The sequence below is a fragment of the Dipodomys spectabilis genome, unplaced genomic scaffold (genome assembly GCF_019054845.1).
Source record: "Dipodomys spectabilis isolate Male_0828 unplaced genomic scaffold, ASM1905484v1 ptg000252l, whole genome shotgun sequence".
In the NCBI taxonomy this organism is placed as follows: Eukaryota; Metazoa; Chordata; class Mammalia; order Rodentia; family Heteromyidae; genus Dipodomys; species Dipodomys spectabilis.
In genome coordinates, this window is record NW_024870929.1 from 5,001 (window position 1) to 26,058 (window position 21,058).

Consider the following 21,058-nt stretch of genomic DNA (forward strand, 5'->3'; position numbering starts at 1 on the left):
CAAGTGGTAGAGCGCCAGCCTTGAGCTGAAGAGCTCCGGGACAGCGCCCAGGCTCAGAGTTCAAGCCCCACGACTGACAAACAGAAAACAAAAGAAGAATCATAGCATCTTGAAAAAGAAGGTATTATTCCCTGCGGACCTGCGCAGGCGCTGTGACTCGGGGTAACCGGGGTCCTGCGTTCTTGGCGATTGTTTCCCGCAAGCCGAAAGCCCAGGCTTTTGAACTGGTCTTGAAACGCATTTTTACACACTTGTGAAGGACTGAGAAAACTCTTTCCAGACTGCTGGCCGGACAAAGCCTTCTTTGTTTTTCTTTTCCATTTTGTTCTCCACAGTAGCACGCTTGTGCATTCTCGGGAAAGCACTTGCTTTGAATTCTGTCGCAGGCTGAACCCAAAGAACCTCTGGGCTGATTTTCAGAAACTGTCCACGGGCAAGTCCACTGTATTTCTCGAGTAGGATCATTTTGTTGGCTTTTCTCTTAAAACACAGCCAATATCGCATCTTCTCAGTAATAGAGCTTTTATTTATTTATTTTTTTGGAAGTGCTGGGGTTTGAACTCAGGGCCTGGGCGCTGTCCCTGAGCTCTTTCACTCAAGGCTGGTGCTCTACCACTTGAACCACAGCTCCACTTCTGGTTTTCTGGTGGTTCATTGGGAGATCAGAGTCTCATGGACTTTCTTGCCAGGGCTGGCTTTGAACTGTGATCCTCAGATCTCAGCCTCCTGAGTGGCTGGGATGGCAGGCGACCAGCTCTGATAAAACACTGTGAAGACTAATGCGCGTGCATCTATAGCACAAAGAGGCAAGCACTTACTGAACTGCAAATTCAGTATTTATTTCGCAGTGAATTTCCAGTTCTCAGAATGATGGTTGAGATCCAATGATGACAAAGTACAATTCATTGGCCAGTCTAGATTGCATTTCTCTCAATCCCAGATTGCACAGATTGATTTCTGTTATTATTATTATTTTATGGTCCTCGGGAATTGATTTTTACCTTTCTGCTCCTGTGGTGTTTTTTTCCTTTCTCACGTCAATTCCTGGCAGTGCCAAAAATGCCAAGGAAATACCCCGGCCCGTTGCTGCTAAGGCAGATAGTAAGAGTAAGAAAATGGTTTGCCGAGCGCTTTTATCCCTGTAATCACATTGCAACGCTGCTGCTCAAAGCATCACGGAAATGTGAAAAGTGGTGATGATCCTTCCTGGTTTGCCAGTCAGAAACACCAGGCTGGACGCGGGCTGGACGCACCGCCAGCAAAGGCCAAGGGCAGACGCCAGAGTCCCAGAGTCCTGCAAGCCACCAGGGTGGATAGCGTGGAAGTATTCCTGCAAGAACTCACAACCCGGGTGTGAAAGATGAGTTTCTCCCCTCTGACAGCCTGGACTCCTCTTTGGGAAAAAAATCATCATCATCATCATCGGGGCTGGGCAGGTGGCTCAGTGGTAGAGCGCTCACCTCGCATGCATGAAGCCCTGGGTTCGATTCCTCAGGACCACACACACAGAAAAAGCGGGAAGTGGCGCTGTGGCTCAAGTGGTAGAGCACTAGCCTTGAGCTGAAGAGCTCAGGGACAGCACCCAGGCCCCGAGTTCAAGCCCCAGGACTGGCAAAAGGAAGGAAGGAAGGGAGGGAGGGAAAGAGAGAAAGAAGGAAAGAAAGATAAAGGAAGGGAGAGAGAAAGGAAGGAAGGAAGGAAAAGAAAGAATGAGAGAAAGAACGAAGGAAGGAAAGAAGAGAGAAAAGAAATTAAACCTTCCATTTCCTGTTTTAAATTCTTGTGAACTTAACACTACAATCTAAAACGATTCCGTTAGCCCCAAACATCTAAGAAAGGGCCGGCAAATATGATGTACGGTTTCATAAAGCCGGGGATTTAAGATCTGTTAGAATCTTTGCTTTAAATTTAGAGGATTTCTCCTGTAAGGATTTGTTAGCTACTCATTTATTTTTATTTGTTTCTTTTGTCAGTTGTGGGCCTGGGCGCTGTCCCTGGGCTCTTTTTGCTCAAGGCTGGCGCTCTACAGCTTGAACCACAGCTCCACTGCTGGTGTTCTGGTGGTTCAATGGCGCTAAGAGTCTCATGGACTTTCCTACCCAGGCTGGCCTCCAGCCACAATCCTCAGGCCTCAGCCTCCGGAGTAGCCACGGTTACAGGTGTGAGTTAGGGCGCCCAGCGGAAGGTTCATTTTGCCCCGCTCTTCCTCTCGCGGCTTAAATGTAGTTGAATAAAACATGTTTTTATGAGTGGTCAGGAAACGAAGAAGAAGAAAGAGAAGAGTGAGCAAAGCTGGACCTCCACCGCTTCGGACATGGTCAAACTGAACATTCCTCCTCTCCATCCCCATCGGCTCCTCCTTCTCACAGCAAGCATCTCCCACGGCAAACCTCCCAGAGCTCCCAGGAGGGTGGATTCCCAGAACATTCCAGAACATTCCAGAACCCCCAGCCCTCCCCAACCATCCCGACACCAACAATATCACACACACACACACACACCCCAGCCCGCTTCCATTTGCTTCCAAGCCATGCAAAGACCCGCCATGCCCGGATTGCTCCCCTCCTTCCCACGACCTCCCCTCCTCCCCCCTCCAAAACGGCGGGAGACCCCCCCCCCCCCCGGAAACAGTGACCAGCCGAAGGACAAATAAAAACATAGAGCTAGAAATAAGATAGATGCAAACACGTGTGTGTATATTTTATGGGTGCTTATAATTCTATATACATATATATTTTACATATAGTTATAACCATGTAGTTGTATATTTTATATGTACTTATAAGTTTGTTTGTATATGTTATCTATATTTATTATTATGTAATTATATACTTATATAGATTTTGAATCATATAGATCTATTTAGAATCTTACATATTTGTATATTTTATATATTTAGAATCATACATATTTTATGTTTATAATTGTATATTTGTCTATTTTATACATACTTACATATTTTATATATTTAGAATCTTATACATTTATATATTGCATATATATTTATAATCGTATGTTTGTATATTTTATATATTTAGAATCATCTATTTTATATATTTATAATTATGTATTTGTATATCTTATATGCTTATAATTACATATTTGTATATTTCATATATTTAGAATCTTATATATTTATATATTGAATGTATTTATAATCTTATATATTTGTGTACTTTATATATTTATAATCATACATACTTTATGTGTATAATTCTATATTTGTATATTTTATATGTAATTAAATATTTATAATTATATAATACTTATAATTAAATATTTACATACTTTATCTATTTAGAACCGTGTATGTTTATATGTTGTATATATATTTATGATCTCGTGTATTTGCATTGCATGCATTTATAATTGTATGGTTATATATTTCACACATTGCACCGTTTGGGATGTTATATACTCATGTATCTGTATTTGTAACTGTGTATGTTTAGCTGTTTATGTCTGTGTGTGTATCTAGCTATTTCCCACTCTGTGGAGGAAGCGGATGGAAGGAAGGGCTGCTGGGTGTCTGGAATAGGCAGAGATGGCGGAGGCTGGCGGTGCCCCGGGTGGCACTCAGCTGCAGGGGGGGGGGTGGATGGTGGAGGGTGCAGGGTGGAGGGGGCTGGGGGGAGGTGGAGGGTGCAGGGTGGAGGGTAGAGGGGGCTGGGGGGAGGTGGAGGGTGCAGGGTGGAGGGTGGAGGGGGCTGGGGGGAGGTGGAGGGTGCAGGGTGCAGGGAGCTGGGGGGAGGTGGAGGGTGGAGGGTGGAGGGTGGAGGGGCTGGGGGGAGGTGGAGGGTGGAGGGTGGAGGGGCTGGGGGGAGGTGGAAGGTGGAGGGTGGAGGGGGCTGGGGGGAGGTGCAGGGTGGAGGGTGGAGGGGGCTGGGGGGAGGTGGAGGGTGCAGGATGGAGGGTGGAGGGTGGAGGGGGCTGGGGGGAGGTGGAGGGCGCAGGGTGCAGGGGGCTGGGGGGAGGTGCAGGGTGGAGGGTGGAGGGTGGAGGGGGCTGGGGGGAGGTGCAGGGTGGAGGGTGGAGGGGGCTGGGGGGAGGTGGAGGGTGCAGAGTGGAGGGTGGAGGGTGGAGGGGGCTGGGGGGAGGTGCAGAGTGGAGGGTGGAGGGTGGAGGGGGCTGGGGGGAGGTGGAGGGTGCAGAGTGGAGGGTGGAGGGTGGAGGGGGCTGGGGGGAGGTGCAGAGTGGAGGGTGGAGGGTGGAGGGGGCTGGGGGGAGGTGCATGGTGGAGGGTGGAGGGGGCTGGGGGGAGGTGGAGGGTGCAGGGTGGAGGGTGGAGGGTGGAGGGGGCTGGGGGGAGGTGGAGGGTGCAGAGTGGAGGGTGGAGGGTGGAGGGGGCTGGGGGGAGGTGGAGGGTGGAGGGTGGAGGGTGGAGGGGGCTGGGGGGAGGTGGAGGGTGCAGAGTGGAGGGTGGAGGGGGCTGGGGGGAGGTGGAGGGTGCAGGGTGCAGGGGGCTGGGGGGAGGTGGAGGGTGCAGAGTGGAGGGTGGAGGGTGGAGGGGCTGGGGGGAGGTGGAGGGTGGAGGGTGGAGGGGCTGGGGGGAGGTGGAAGGTGGAGGGTGGAGGGGGCTGGGGGGAGGTGCAGGGTGGAGGGTGGAGGGGGCTGGGGGGAGGTGGAGGGTGCAGGGTGGAGGGTGGAGGGTGGAGGGGGCTGGGGGGAGGTGGAGGGCGCAGGGTGCAGGGGGCTGGGGGGAGGTGCAGGGTGGAGGGTGGAGGGTGGAGGGGGCTGGGGGGAGGTGCAGGGTGGAGGGTGGAGGGTGGAGGGGCTGGGGGGAGGTGCAGGGTGGAGGGTGGAGGGGGCTGGGGGGAGGTGGAGGGTGCAGGGTGGAGGGTGGAGGGTGGAGGGGGCTGGGGGGAGGTGCAGGGTGGAGGGTGGAGGGTGGAGGGGCTGGGGGGAGGTGCAGGGTGGAGGGTGGAGGGGGCTGGGGGGAGGTGGAGGGTGCAGAGTGGAGGGTGGAGGGTGGAGGGGGCTGGGGGGAGGTGCAGAGTGGAGGGTGGAGGGTGGAGGGGGCTGGGGGGAGGTGGAGGGTGCAGGGTGGAGGGTGGAGGGTGGAGGGGGCTGGGGGGAGGTGGAGGGTGCAGAGTGGAGGGTGGAGGGTGGAGGGGGCTGGGGGGAGGTGGAGGGTGGAGGGTGGAGGGTGGAGGGGGCTGGGGGGAGGTGGAGGGTGCAGGGTGGAGGGTGGAGGGTGGAGGGGGCTGGGGGCTGGGGGGAGGTGGAGGGCACAGGGTGGAGGGTGGAGGGTGCAGGGTGGAGGGTGGAGGGTGGAGGGGGCTGGGGGGAGGTGCAGGGTGGAGGGTGGAGGGGGCTGGGGGGAGGTGGAGGGTGCAGGGTGGAGGGTGGAGGGTGGAGGGGGCTGGGGGGAGGTGCAGGGTGGAGGGTGGAGGGTGGAGGGGCTGGGGGGAGGTGCAGGGTGGAGGGTGGAGGGGGCTGGGGGGAGGTGGAGGGTGCAGAGTGGAGGGTGGAGGGTGGAGGGGGCTGGGGGGAGGTGGAGGGTGGAGGGTGGAGGGGGCTGGGGGGAGGTGGAGGGTGCAGGGTGGAGGGTGGAGGGTGGAGGGTGGAGGGGGCTGGGGGCTGGGGGGAGGTGGAGGGCACAGGGTGGAGGGTGGAGGGTGCAGGGTGGAGGGTGGAGGGGGCTGGGGGGAGGTGGAGGGTGCAGGGTGAAGGGGGCTGGGGGGAGGGGGCTGGGGGGGAGGTGGAGGGTGGAGGGGGCTGGGGGGGAGGTGGAGGGTGGAGGGGGCTGGGGGAGGTGCAGGGTGGAGGGGGCTGGGGGGAGGTGCAGGGCGCAGGGCGCAGGGCGGCACTGACCTGGGGGAAGAGGGCGTAGGTGGAGCTGTCGATGGTGAAGGAGTGGAGGAGCTCGCCGTCGTACCACATGCTCGTGCCCATGGGCGAGTTGAGCTTGGTCATGGCGAACAGGTGCGCGGGGTCGCAGCACTCCTCCATCTGCTTCCTGTCGGAGAGAAAGAAAGAAAGAAAGAAAGAAAGAGAGCCGCGGGGCCGCAGATGACTGGAGACCGCTGCCTGAGCGCCGCCTCCTCGCACGCACACGCACGCATGCACACACGCACACAGATGCACACACACACACGCGCGCACACAGATGCACACACACACGCGCGCACACACGCTCACACACACAGATGCACACACGCGCACACACACGCTCACACACACAGATGCACACACACATGCACACAGACACACACACAGATGCACACACACATGCACACAGACACACACACACAGATGCACACACACATGCACACAGACACTCACACACACACACACAGACACACACTCACACACGCACGCACACACACACTCATCTCCACGGTGATGGCTATTCGCTCACTGCCAGCCAGCCACAGACCATGACTATCTCCTGGGCATAAATGGAACCTGCTGTTTAATAACCTGGGAGGCCAGGGGCCCATGGCGCCCGCCTGTCATCCCAGCTACTCGGGAGGCTGAGATCTGACGATTGAGGTTCAAAGCCAGCCCCGGGAGGTAAGTCCGTGAGCCTCTGATCTACAACAAACCACCAGAAAACCAGCAGTGGAGCTGTGGCTCAAGTGGTAGAGCGCCAGCCTTGAGCTGAAGAGCTCAGGGACAGCGCCCAGGCCCTGAGTTCAAGCCCCACAACTGATCTGCTCCCAGCTGCAGCTGAAATCTCAAGAGGCAAATAGATAGATAAATATTACAATTGCAGATCTATTTGTTTATATCTGGACAGATCTGACCATCCAGATCCAGGTGGAGCCTATGAGAGAGTGAGCCGAGACTCAGCCGTCTCCTGACTCACTCTCAGATGGGTGAGACCGGAGATTTCCATGAGCTCAGGACAGAGCAGGCTAACTCCCAAGGAAGGGACATTGGACGAGACCACAGACCAACGCTTGGAAGCCCAGCCGGGTCAATGCAGCTGGAGAGGACCTGGGCCAGCTGGAGAAGCACCTGCGTGGCCACTCAGAACCAGCAGTGCTCGGGCCATGATTGCTGAGCATGGTGCGCCATGTTGGATGCTGTCCGGGGGCTGCGTCTGGGGGACCGAACCCAGCTCCAGTGTCCACTAGACATGGGACCACGGCGGAGCATTTGTCCTTGCATTTTCCCGGGGCATGATGACTCTCTTCCATGGTTCATATCTCACACGCACACGTGGTGCATCTCCATGCATGCTAGCCTGCTTTCCATTCATGTCCTCTGTTCATCCTTCCAGCCTTCTCCTCCCGACCCATTTCCTAGTACTCATTTCATTGGGCTTTGACCTAAGTCTTCCTCAAGCATTGTACTATGAGCCGAGCGCCGGTGGCTCCCGCCTGGCATCCCAGCTACTCAGGAGGCTGAGATCGGAGGATCACGGTTCAAAGCCAGCCCGGGCAGGAAAGTGCGGTGAGACTCTTATCTCTAACAAACCACTAGAAAACCAGAAGTGGCGCTGTGGCTCAAGTGGTAGAGCGCCAGCCTTGAGCTGAAGAGCTCAGGGACAGCGCCCGGGCCCTGAGTTCAAGTCCCACGACCAAAAAGAAAAAAAAACTATACTACTTGCATTCTCCATAGTTATAATTCTGTTAATTCATTTATAACTGCTTGAGTACCATCCGGTGCGCTTTGTCCGAAGAAAGAAAATAAAACCCTATTAAAAGTTAAAAATATATATTAACTATGTGAATAAATAGAAACAAATATCGAAGTAAATAAATGCATGAACTATACGTCAAGATAAATACTTTAAAAGTTAAAAAGAGAAGTTTTGGTTTGCACCATGACCCATCCTCCCCCCCCCTCCTTCCCCCACAGCCTCCGACCTCCGACCTCCTGCTTGTCTCCAAACACCTGGATCTCTCTTTACTCCCGGAACAGCGTGTCACGTGGTCAGTGACATTTATGTCATTGTCATCCTGTTCCCGTCCACCCGCCAGTTAAAAGGAGCCAATGATCTGATTGGTTATTTCCTCTCTCCTCTGCTGTTGTGGTTGTGGAGGGACAGGGATTCGAACTCGGGCACCTGAGGTGTTTGCTCATTGGCGGGGTGTTCTACCAACCCCAGGAAACCAGTCTTTGCAAGAGACAAAGGGATGTGTGAGCCGAAACTTCTCCTGAGCGCTCATCTTTATCGGATTCCTCTAGGCCCGGTGGAAGCGCGTGCAAGTTGGCTGTGCACATTGCCTAAAAGCCATCCCGTGCCAATGCAAAGTGTACACATCCACAGCGGCAAACACAGGCAAACGCAACCCTCCCCCTCTCTCCTTAATTTGCTAGTTTTTGTTCTGGACCAGTAATGGGACTTGAACTCAGGACCTGCGAGCTGTCCCTGAGCCTTTTCTGCTCAAGGCTGGCGCTCTACCACTTGAGCCACGGCTCCACGTCAGTATTCTGGTGGTTCATTGGAGATCAGAATCTCACAGATGTTCCTGCCCAGGCTAGCTTTGAACTGCGATCCTCTGGATCTCAGCCTCCTGAGTAGCTGGCCCGGCACCCCAAGGTTTAATTCTCAAATCCTTTTGTGAGTCTCCCTTCGTGGCAGGAAAAAATACCATCTTGAAGAGTCAACAGTTAGCAGTGAAGCAGAGGTGTAGGCTCCGAAACACAAACACACGCTGAGATGCGTTGAGAAAGGAAGAAGATGTTTTTGAGCACAGACGGAGTGACTCGTGTGACAGTGAAGGAAGGCAGGAGGGACAAATGGGCAAGGAGAAGGGACGGCAGAGATCAAACCCAGCTGCTTAGGTTTCTTCTTTTCCTTTTAGTTTGTGAATGAGATCATCAGAGACCGAAAACCAGACGCATGATGCATTTCGTCCAAAACAGCCAATGCTGACGCGTGAGTAACGCGGACAACGGAGAAAGTCAGGAGTATTGGACACCACTGCCTTTCAAAGACAGCTACCTACGGTTAACCCTTAACTACGCGCACAACTGAGCCACGCCGGTGGCTCCCACCTGTCATCCCAGCTACTCAGGAGCCTGAGATCTGAGGATCGGGGTTCAGAGCCAGCCCGGGCAGGAAAGTCCGTGAGACTCTGATCTCCAATGAAACACCAGAAAACTGGAAGTGGAGCTGTGGCTCAAGCGGTAGAGCACCAGCCTTGAGCTACAAAGCATAGGGACAGAGCCTAGGCCCAGAGTTCAAACCCCAGAACTAGGATGGATAGATAGATAGATAGACGGACGGACAGACGATGGACGGACAGACAGACAGACAGATTAGATAGATAGATAGATAGATAGGTAGGTAGGTAGGTAGGTAGGTAGATAGATGGATGGATGGATGGATGGATGGATGGATGGATGGATGGATGGATAGATAGATAGATAGATAGATAGATAGATAGATAGATAGATAGATAGATAGATGGATGGATGGATGGATGAGCGGATTCTACTTTTCTCTCCGCCTGTCGCTTCTAGTTGATTCTATCCTGGCTCCCTGGCGATTGCTCTCACTGGTTGCTGAACTCCGTTGCTTAGGTTCCTTTATCTTTTATGTATTTTTGTGCTTCTTTCTTTCTTTGGTGTATCATTTAATCTAGTTCCTTCTTGAGAAATAAAGTGGAAAGGACAATTTTGGGGGGCCTTTGTATGACGAAAGGGCTCCCCAATTCCGGGAAACCCCCTACGATGTTAATTATCTTTAAGTGTGAAGACCTCATTCATTGTTTTCTGGCTGCTCAGAAATCTGAGATCATTTCATTCTGATCTCATTTCTTTTGTTGACATTTTAAATTCTATCACTTTTTCTTGGGGGATGGAGGGGGGGGGAAACCGGTCCTGAGTCTTGAACTCAGGGCCTGGGCGCTGTCCCTCAGCTCTTCAGCTGAAGGCTGGCGCTCTACCACTTGAGCCACAGCGCCACTTCCGGCCTTTTGCTGCTCCAGGGAAGATAAAGAGTCTCCCAGATCTGTCTTCCAGGGGGAGGGGGGGGCGTGGTTTCTAATCTCCTGGTTAGCTAGGAGGACAGGCGTGAGCTAGTAGCACCCACCGAACCACAGAGTGTTCTGGAAAGATCCAATCACGGTAAGAGATAGGGAGGAAGGTCCCACTCGGAGACGCGGACCCTTCTTGACCCACAAAGAGAATACAACGCCTAACCCGGGTGGCCCCCGGAACACAAGCACCCAGGCATCTGCTCTGGAGAGCTAATGGCAGGGCTGTCCCCAGGCACATTCCTGAGGGGTCGCTGTGCGACCCCGAAGCCACGCTGGACACGGGCGACAGTTTTCCCTCTGCAGAGAAAAACAGAACACGCGGATGAGATCAGACGCGGCCATTCTTTCCACTCAATGAGGTTTTGTGTCTGCAACAATGGAGCTTCTGGGCTGGAAACTTGGGGTCAGGACAGACACGGGAAACAAGCCAGCACGGGCACCGATCACTCACTCATTCACTTATTCATTCATTCATTCCCTCATCGCTTCAGCATTTATCATGCACTTGGAGTGTGGGAAAAAACAAGACCTCTTGACAGAGCGCCGGTGGCTCCCGCCTGTCATCCCAGCGACTCGGGAGGCTGAGATGTGAGGATCGCGGTTCAAGGCCAGCCTGGGCAGGAAAGTCCGTGAGACTCTGATCTCCCATGAACCACTCAGAAAACCAGAAGTGGCGCTGTGGCTCACGTGGTAGAGCGCCAGCCTTGAGCTGAAGAGCTGAGGGACAGCGCCCAGGCCCAGAGTTCAAGCCCCACAGTCGACAAATGAATGAAATGCCAAGAAAAAAAAATGAGAGTTTATACTGATAAAGTTTATGCTGTCGAGTTCTGAGCACCTTTCGTCTGAGACCTGTTTGTATCATTCACAAGTTGCAAGAGCAATCATTCACAGATGTGCCGGCAGTAGCATAGCATTCTGACAGTACATTCTGGAAAGGAGCTCTTCAGAACTGGGGTCGTGGCTGGAAAGAGGCGTAGGGGATATTTCATAATCTGCCTGCGCCTCGGTTTTCTCAACTGGAAACTAGAAATGATCTGAGACCTACTTAATCTATCATGAGGGTCACACAGCTCCACCCTCTCTGCGGAGAACCTGTTCCAGTTCATTTTTCAGAAGCATTTACTGGTCCTGTTCCTGGGTCAGCTGCTGAAGCTGGGTGAGGTGGTAGGAAGTCAGGGCACTGCACCGGGAAAGGAGTGGAGTTCGTGTTGTGCCAATAATGAGAACAGGAAAATCACAGAACATATGTGCGAGGAGGGACTTCTACCCCAGGGCCTTGGCTAGAGACGCGCCCCAGGAAGTGGAAAAATGAGAATTCTAGCCTGGGCCAAAAGCCTGGGTCGACAATGGCACACATCACAAACTGAGCATCAGTGAACCTAAGCAACGAAGCCAGGAGTTCCCAATACTCACGAAACCAAGAAGAACAATACGTAAGTTAGAGGAAAAAAAATCACTGGAGCTAAATGCCGGTGGCGCCCGCCTGTCACCCCAGCGGCTCAGGAGGCTGAGATCGGAGGATCCTGGTTCAAAGCCAGCCTGGGCAGGAAAGTCCATGAGACTCCAATCTCCACTGAACCACCAGAAAACCAGAAGTGGCGCTGTGGCTCAAGTGGTAGAGCACCAGTCTGGAGTGAAAGAGCTCAGGGACAGCACCCAGGCCCCGAGTTCCAGTCCCACAGTTGACAAATGAATGAATGAATGACATGACAATTTGCCTGTCCCCCAGATATATTTTTGCTTTTTTTTTTTTGCCAGTCCTGGGGCTTGAACTCAGAGCCTGGGCGCTGTCCCTGAGCTGCTTTTGCTGGCGCTCTACCACGTGAGCCACAGCACCACTGGTGGCTTTTTCTCTGTGTGTGGTGCTGAGGAATCGAACCCAGGGCCTCAGGCACGCAAGGCGAGCGCTCTACCCCTGAGCCACCCGCCCAGCCCTGGCCCCCAGTTTTGAACATGGCACGTGAGATGCTAATCCTTCCCTTACACCAGCTTCACAGACTCATTTCCTTCCTGTGACAGTGGATGGCTGAGTCCTGTGGATCATTCTGGATTGTTCTCGTGTGCATTCCAGAGTCCTGTATGTCTCGTTTTTATTATTGCTTCAATTGTTCCAATTTAGGACATACAGTGTGATCATTTGAGATATATGTGTGTGTGTATATATATATAATGTATTGTATATATGTGTGTACCTTTGTGTATGTGTATATGTATTGTGTATATGTGTATACTTTCGTGTGTGTATATGTGTGTATATATGTATTGTGTGTGTACCTTTGTATGTGTGTATATGAATGTGTGTAAATGTATATGTGTGTGTATAAGTATGTGTTTATACTGATGCTGGTCCTGGGGCTTGAACTCAGGGCTTGGGCACTGTCCCTGTGCATTTTCATTCAAGGCTAATGCTGTAATTCCCTTCTGGCTTTTCTGCTGGTTCACTGGAGAGGGAAGAATCTGCCAGCCTTTCCTGTCCTGGCTGGCTTCAAACCACGATCCTCAGGTCTCAGCCTCCTGAGGAGCCGGGATTACAGGTGTGAGCTACTGGCTCCCTGTTGCACATGTTTTTTTTTAAACCTACAGACATTTCTTCCGTGTCACCTCCTGCTTTCCATGCCCCCCCCCACAGAAACCTCCATTAGAATTCTTCTCTCCCGCCCAGGCCGCCGTCTCCGGCTATCACGACATTCCCAGACACCAGGTTCTCGATCCCAGTGTCTCCTCCAGTCGCTGGAAGGTCGGACAAGACCCCCTCAGCCAGGTCCTTGACAGAGGCCGGCCGGGAGAATGTGCGCAGAGCGGGGCTGGGACACCCGTGGCATTACACACCTGTAATCCCAGCCCCTCGCGAGGCTGAGCGCCGAGGCCGGTAGGAAGAGTCCAGCAGACTCTTATCTGCAGCTAACGAAAAGCCAGGGGTGGGGTTGCGGCTCAGGGGGCAGAGCACCAGCATGGAGTAAAACAGTCAAGGGAGCACCAGGCCTGAGCTCAAGCTCCAGGATCAGTGTGCACGCGCACGCACGCACACACACACACACACACACACACAGATGTAAGCAGTTCCACCCGCTGGATGGCACACAGGAAAAATACCCAAATACCATGCATGGTTGCAAGTCCTAGCTCGGCTGCCACAAGGCTGGGGGAGGGAAACTGAGGCACGGCCCAGCCCAGTGGTACCAGAGCCCCTCCCTCAGCCGCCTTGGCCTCGTGGAAGTTCTAGGGGGGGATCTCCATGCTTAGCGGCGGCCATCGTTGTGACCTGCGACTTGGACAAACACTGCTACTCTTTTTATTGATCTATTACTTTGTGCCAGTTCTGGGGCCTTGAACTCAGGGCCTGGGCGCTGTCCCTGAGCTTCTTTTGCTCAAGGCTGGTGCTCTGCCACCCAGCCCCATTCCCAGCCCTTTTTACTTGTATTTTTAAAGGGAAAAATCTAAAGGTTTTTGTTTTTAAAGGAAGGAAATCCAGTTGTCAGAGTTCATCCATAGCAAGGAAGGGTTTTGTTTTGTTTTTTAACAAGAAGAGATATTGGTAAAAACCAGCCGGGGCTTCCGGGACACGTGGGAACACTGAATTTGTCAAGAATCACCCTCAGGAGAAAAGGGTTTAGCCAGGTGCAGTGCCTCACGCCTATGATCCAGGCTGCTCACGATCAGTACGATCACCCGGACGCCTCCCGTAGCTCCCTCAATTAGTCCCAAACCTGGCCGCTCATGCCCACTTCCCTCCTGGCACCCCAGCAGAGGGTGACACAGCCCCCAGGGGCTAGGGGACACCGCCAGGAGATGGGTGGGCACACCGGGAGCCTGGCAGATCTTCCCAACTCCCCGGGTTATTCCAGTCGAAAGAGCGCCATCCGTGGGAACACGCATCACCCCTGTCTGCTCCGCCTGGGCCCTGTCTAGGACTGAAGGCTGGGAGCCCCACCTTGGAGCTGGCGAGCATCGGGGAACATGGAGGCCGGGGGGGGGGGGGGGGTGAACGGATGCACGGCCCAGCCACCTGCTTACCGTGGATCAAGGAGGAGGAATTTTATGGAAACAGCCCAGGTGCCCCACCAGAGAGGAGGGGTCCCCCCAAGAGGTGCTGTGTGCACACAATGGAATTGTACACGGCCAGGGTGAAGAACAGGATTATGCCATTTGCAGGCAAACGGATGGATCTAGAAGACATCATCAGGCCCAGGGGGCTCAGCCAGGCTCCCAGAGACGAAGGGCGCAGAGGCTGGATGGACAGTCCATGGGGACAGGACGGGGGACAGCCAGACCCGAGGGGGACGCTGGGAGGGAGCAGCCCCGAGGGCCAGGCCTGTGATCAGAGGAAAGAGCAGCGATCCCACGGACTCGGGAAACGGACGCAAGAGGCCTGATCCTTCCGTGTGGTTCCTGTTCCTTTCTGTCTCCTGGGTGGGTTTCTCTGTCTCTGGGGGGGTGAGGGGGGCACAGAAATGGGGGGACAGAGGGGAAACCAAGGCAGCCGGGGTCCTCACGGGACACCAGGTGGAGAATGAACTCTACCACTCGTGGGTGGGGACGGGAGGGAAACACTGGGGGGAGAGCGAGGGAAGGGGGGCAGGGTCCACAGAGCCATGCGCTCACGACCCGACTGATGACTGATGCCACTGTCCCCCCTCTGCCTGTCACCTTGTGACAATAAATTTTTTAACAAAATTAGCCCGACTCGACCTCAGATCGTAGGGCTGCCGGCGATGGCGAAGGCGGAGCTGACCCAAATAAGTGACTTCAGGCCACCAAGCCAGTCAGTGACAAATCTACGATCAGAACTTGATTCTTTGGGGTGACCCCGGCCACCCCTCTTTCTGATGGTGTTCCAAGCTGTGGATTGAGTCTTAATTACCTTCACGATCACCGCACACCCAGGAAGCCACTTAGCATGTTGGGACTCCTGTTTCCAGACCATTACACAAAGGCACAGAGAGGCTAAGTATTTGTCCCAAGATCACACAGCCTCCAGAGGAGTCAGATGAGCACGGAAAGCTAACAAGTATTGTACTGGAAACAGATGGACTCCCAGTCTGAGAGAGTTGGATGGATGATCTGTAGCTATTATCAGATCCATAACCGTATCAATCTTATCAAATGATAAACAGATCTGATTTCACTGATCCAACTAGAGTCCTAGAACACTTCTCTCTCAAATGTAGACCGAAGGGAAAACACACACACACACACACACACACACACAAACAAGCCCGGCATCGGCGGCTCCCGCCTGTCATCCCAGCGACTCAGGAGGCTGAGATCTGAGGATCACAGTTTGAAGCCGGCCTGGGCAGCTAAGTCCCTGAGATTCTGATCTCCCCTGAACCGCCAGAAAACCGGAAGTGGCGCTGTGGCTCAAGTGGTAGAGCGCCAGCCTTGAGCAAAAGCAGCTCAGGGACAGTAGCCCAGGCCCTGAGTTCAAATCCCACAGCTGGAAAGATACAAACCCAAAGCATCTCTCTTCAGTACTGATTGCCAGGAACAAAGCCGAGGCTAAATTGTAACCAGCCTCGTTTGCCAGCAAAAAGGTCCAGATTATTTGGGAGGTGAAATCAAACCAGGCCACGGATAAAAAAAATCTACGTCAGCATCCTTGTTTGGGCACATCGATGTAAATTATCACCGGGAAGAGCAGGCTCCAGCGTAGACATACAGGCCTCGCCAGCTGCAGTCGGTTTGAACTGGAATTGGGGGGTGTGGGGGGAGGTCCCCAGCTAACCTTGCATCCTACGGCCGCTCACACCCCATCAAGCCTGAGTGGAGTGAGTTTCAATCCAGGAACGACGGTGCTAGAAGGTCACCTCGCTCCTGGTTCTGAGATTCTCATCTGCAAACCAAGGTGCGGGCAAAGACGTCTTTCATAGCACCGCTCTGCAGACAGGACGAAACGCACCCAAGAGCTAAGAACTGGCTCCAGAATGTTCTGCCCTATCCGTGTCCTCGGGAGGTTTTGTTTGCTTGCTTTAGTGATGCCTGTTGGGCTTTTCTGAAGCGGGTTGCGCAACTGTACCTTCTTCTCTTGGTCGTCTTATTCTTGCTTTTGCTGTTGCTGCGTGTTTGACTCAGGGGGTTTTGGTGTTGAGGAAGTATCTCACTTTGTGTCTCTGGCTAGCTTAAAACACACTGTTTAGCCCTGGCTGGCCTAGAACTTTCCATCTTCTAGCTTCCACCTACCAAGGGCAGGGATTATAGGTGTAAACCACCACACCCGGATTGTACCTTATTTTCTTTTTCTTTCTTTCTTTCTTTCTTGCCAGTCCTGGGGCTTGAACTCAGGGCCTGGGCACTGTCCCTGAGCTGCTTTGGCTCAAGGCTGGCGCTCTACCACTTGAGCCACAGCACCACTGCTGGCTTTTTCTGTGTCTGTGGTGCTGAGGAATCGAACCCAGGGCTTCGTGCATGCTAGGCGAGCACTCTACCACTGAGCCACCTGCCCAGCCCTCTTATTTTCTTAAGTATCAACACTTATTTAACTCGCTGTGCAGGCCCTCGGCTCCCGCCTGCCATCCCAGCTACTCGGGAGGCTGAGATCTGAGGATCGCAGTTAGAAGCTGGCCCAGGCGGGAAAGTCCAGGAGACTCTGATCTCCAATGAACCAGCAAAAAAAAAAAACAAAACAAAACCAGAAGTGGAGGTGTGGCTCAAGGGGTAGAGCACCAGCCTTGAGCCACAAAAAGACAAAGCTCAGGGGCAGCGCCGAGTTCTGAATTCCAGCCAGGTCATGAAGCCATGTTTCCCCCAAGCTGCTTTTCTTTGTCTGAGTCTCTCAGGAACTCGACGCAGGGAGAGAAAAAAGCCCCTTCCACACGGGGAGAGGAGGAGAGGGGCCGGGGGTCAGCAGCACCTTCCAAACAACCGCTTTGCTGCTGCTTACCCTGTCTTCTCCCTCGAGTCCCCTGAGCCCCGTCTGGTCATGTGTCATCGGTCACAAAGAGGCCACACCGCGCGCGCCCGGCTGTAGGTCCGGCCGCCCCTCCTCTCGTGAGCGGGGCTGTAGCCACAGCCAGAGGTTGGGGCCCGACTGCCTTTGAGGCCATGTCACAGCACTGGCCTGCCCCTGCTGTAAGTTCAGCCTTGGCGGCTTCTGTACACACACAGACACAGAGACACAGACTTAAATGCACACACACATGTATTTCTATATAACTAGAGGGACAGGGGTCTAGCTCCCTATCTGTCTGTCTGTCTGTCTATCTATCTATCTATCTGTCTGTCTCCCTATCTATGTAGATTTCTATAGCTAGCTCTTCATATATACAAACAGAAGCACAGTTTCTATCTCTATGATATATACATGTCTTCCTAGGCATACAGCTGTCTAGAGCTCTAGATAGGTAGATGATATAGACAGATCTACCCACATATGTAAATTTACATATAGACATCTAGATACCTGTATACCTATATATCTATATATACACCTATATTTATATATGCCCATGTCTATATATGCCTATTTTCTATATATCTACCTGTACATTTCTATCTACCTATAAATCTACATACAACTACATATCTATCTATATATACCTATATATCTGTATATACCTATCTATCTATACCTATACACACACCTATGTATAGTTAGCAATATATACCTATACACACACACACATATAACTATACATATACCTATATATCTATATCCATATATAGCTAGATACCTTTTCATTTGTATATCTATACACGTATTATACCTATCTATATATGGATATAGATATAGCTATCATACCTATATCTACTGATTAATATCTATCACACGTTTACCTAGATCTCTACATTTAATATCATCATATCTAGATATCTATGTAGATATGTAATCTATCTATACAGCTTGCCTTTTACCTATATATCTTTATCAACTTCTATCTGTAGCTATCAGAGATATGTTTTTAACTCTGGACATGTTTATAACTCTACAGATACATTGATAATATATATTTATCGAGAGAGAGAGGGAGAGGAAGGGAGGGAGGGAGGGAGGGAGGGAGGGAGGGAGGAGAATGATCTGTGGCTTTTGTGCCATTCCAGGAGTTCTGTCTGCGTTGGTCACTGTGAATGTACACAATCTCCACCCCGTACGAGTTTCCCGTAAGGACGTGTCTAGTAACGCAGCCTGAGAAGCCAGGCCGGTACTAAGTGACTGCTCAACTGTTCTGCGTCTGTTTTTGTTCCTGGCTCTTTGTGGTTCTCCTGTCAGGTACCAAGAATAAAAGCTTGCACACCAAACTGCCTGGGCGCTGTCCCTGGGCTTCTTTTTGCTCAAGGCTGGCGCTCTACCACTTGAGCCACAGCTCCACCTCCAGTTTTCTGCCCAGGCTGGCCTCCAAGCTCAATCCTCAAATCTCAGCCTCCTTGAGCAGCTGGGATGACAGGTGTGAGCCACCAGCACCCAACCTCTGTAGTCTTTCTATCGGGAAAAACTTCCTACAGGCTGCCAGCGGAGGCTCTGCAGGAAGGTCACCAAGATAAAAGCCAGCAAGGAGGTCAGATCAAATGGAAAGACACCGGGAAACGCTTCCTCTGCGGCCTTCAGGAGATGGACGGCTTTCAACTCCAGCTCTGTGAGGAAGTCCTTTCAACTAGCACCGGATTTTTTTTTTTCTTTTTTAAAGAGAGACTTCTGTTCATTTCCTGAGCTATACTTCTGGTCGTACAAGAGAGCATCTTAAAACCATCTTCCCAGATCCATTGAGCAGTTCACACAGATCGGACGCAAAGCTGTAGATTCTCAAATAGAGTCGGCCGGGGGAAGTTTATGTTGTGACAGTAAAGGGAGCTGGTTGCAAACAGAAGAGACGCTGTTTCCTGTCAGTGCAGCGGGGTTGTTCTGCCGGTCACTCCCGCCCCAGCTGGAAATCACCTACACCCTGGAGGCTCCCGCCTGCCATCCCAGCTGCTCAGGAGGCCGAGATCGGAGGACCAAGGTTCAAAGCCAGCCCGGGCAGGAAAGTCCTTGAGACTCTCATCTCCAATGAGCCAGCAAAAAGCCAGAAGTGGCGCTGTGGCTCAAGTGGTAGAGCGCCAGCCTTGAGCTGAAGAGCTCCGGGACAGCGCCCAGCCCTGAGTTTGAGTCCCAGGACCGAGACCAGAGAAAACCAAACCAAACCAAACCAAACCAGTTCCCGGCAAAGGGTGAGAAGGGACCTGGGGCCACGGCCGCCGCCGGCCTGGCCTCCTTGGTCTGCTTTCCAGTCCTGTCCCTGAAGGACACTTCCACCTTCCAGAAGCATCTACAAAGTCCAGCCCAACCCTCAGGAGTGCTGAGGCTTGCACACAGCAGAAAAATCCGGGCACTTCCACACACATGCACGCGCACGCACACGCATGTACACACACACGCGCACGCACACACGCGCGCGTGCACACACGCACAGAGTCATTGTGAACAGAGTGACCTTGGAGAAGTTCTGACCTTCCAGAAAAAATCCAAAACACCAGAAACCAAATGCGGCGCAGGCAGCTCAGGGCAAAGTTGTGACTGCAGCGGGCACGCGCAGGCACACCCACGGGCGCGTGTGCACACCCCACGCGCAGACCTGCACACGCGTACGCATAGACACACGTGCAGACAGACCTGCACACGCGCATGCAGACACGCACACTCACACGCAGACCTGCACACGCACACGCGCAGACCTGTACATGTGTACACATAGACACGCGCGCAGACAGACCTGCACACGCGCATGCAGACACGCACACTCACACGCAGACCTGTGCACTCACACACACACGTGCACGCACACACTCGCAGACCTGCGCACTCACACACACGCACTCGCACTCGCACTCGCACTCGCACACGCAGACCTGCGCACTCACTCACTTACACACGCACTCACACACACACACTCGCACTCACACACACACACTCGCACTCACACACACGCACTCGCACACGCACTCGCACACGCACTCGCACACGCAGACCTGCGCACTCACTCACTTACACACGCACTCACACACACACTCGCACTCACACACACACACTCGCACTCACACACACGCACTCGCACACGCACTCGCACACGCACTCGCACACGCGCGCCCCGCCCTGCGCACAAAGCCGCCCCTCCCCCGCCCCCTCCCCCACCGACGAGGAGGCGACAAAGGCGCGGGGGGGGGGGGGCGGCGCTCGGGAGGACGCTGCAGACGGACCGACCAACGGCGGACGGATGGACAGACAGGGGGACAGGGGAACAGACGACCAGACAGAGAGGCGGGCGGGTAGTCACGTGCACGGTCAGACAGACAGACCGGCAGGCAGGTGGGCGGACGGACGCACGGACAGACGGACGCAGAGACAGACAGACGGGCAGGCAGGTGGGCGGACAGAGGGACAGACAGACGCACGGACGGACGGACGGATGGGCGGGCGGGCAGACGACGGAGAGACGAGCGGGCCGGTGAACAGACAGGAGGGCGGGCGGGCGGGCGCGGGACGGTGCGGGGCGGGTGATGGATGCGGGCGGGTGATGCGGGGCTGGCGAATGCGGGGCGGGGCGGGATGGCGGATGCGGGGCGGGTGGTGCGGGGCGGGCGGTGCGGGCGCGGGGCGGGCGGTGCGGGCGCGGGGCGGGCGATGGGCGCGGGGCGGGCGATGGGCGCGGGGCGGGCGATGGGCGCGGGGCGGGCGGATGCGGGGCGGGCGGGCGGGGCGGGCGCGGGGCTGGCGATGCGGGGCGGGCGATGGGCGCGGGGCGGGCTGGCGGATGCGGGGCGGGCGATGGGCGCGGGGCGGGCGGTGCGGGCGCGGGGCGGGCGATGGGCGCGGGGCGGGCGGTGCGGGCACGGGGCGGGCGATGGGCGCGGGGCGGGCGATGGGCGCGGGGCGGGCGATGGGCGCGGGGCGGTGCGGGCGCGGGGCGGGCGATGGGCGCGGGGCGGGCGATGGGCGCGGGGCGGGCGGCGGCGGCGTACCTGAAGGCGCGCGCGGCGGTGCGGTTGGGCGCCCAGGCGGCGCGGCGGCGCAGCACGGCGCGGATGATGTCCTGCTGGCGCGGCGCGCGGCCGGCGGGCAGCACGTAGAGGCCGCACAGCAGCAGCGCGCACAGCGCGCTCGCGCCCACGGGCAGCCGCGTCCGCGCCAGGCGCCAGCCGCGCGCCGCCAT

At 54.4% G+C, this 21,058-nt stretch overlaps 1 protein-coding gene across 1 annotated transcript; it reads right to left on the bottom strand.

Moving 5' to 3' along the window:
- Positions 1 to 5,814: 5,814 nt before the first annotated feature.
- Positions 5,815 to 21,058, bottom strand: St8sia1 (ST8 alpha-N-acetyl-neuraminide alpha-2,8-sialyltransferase 1; the record flags this gene model as incomplete). Its single annotated transcript, XM_042699481.1, has 2 exons — positions 20,868 to 21,058; positions 5,815 to 5,959 (listed from the first exon to the last, which is right to left on the bottom strand). Coding segments are annotated over exons 1-2 (336 nt in total), but the record flags the coding sequence as incomplete, so codon positions are not given.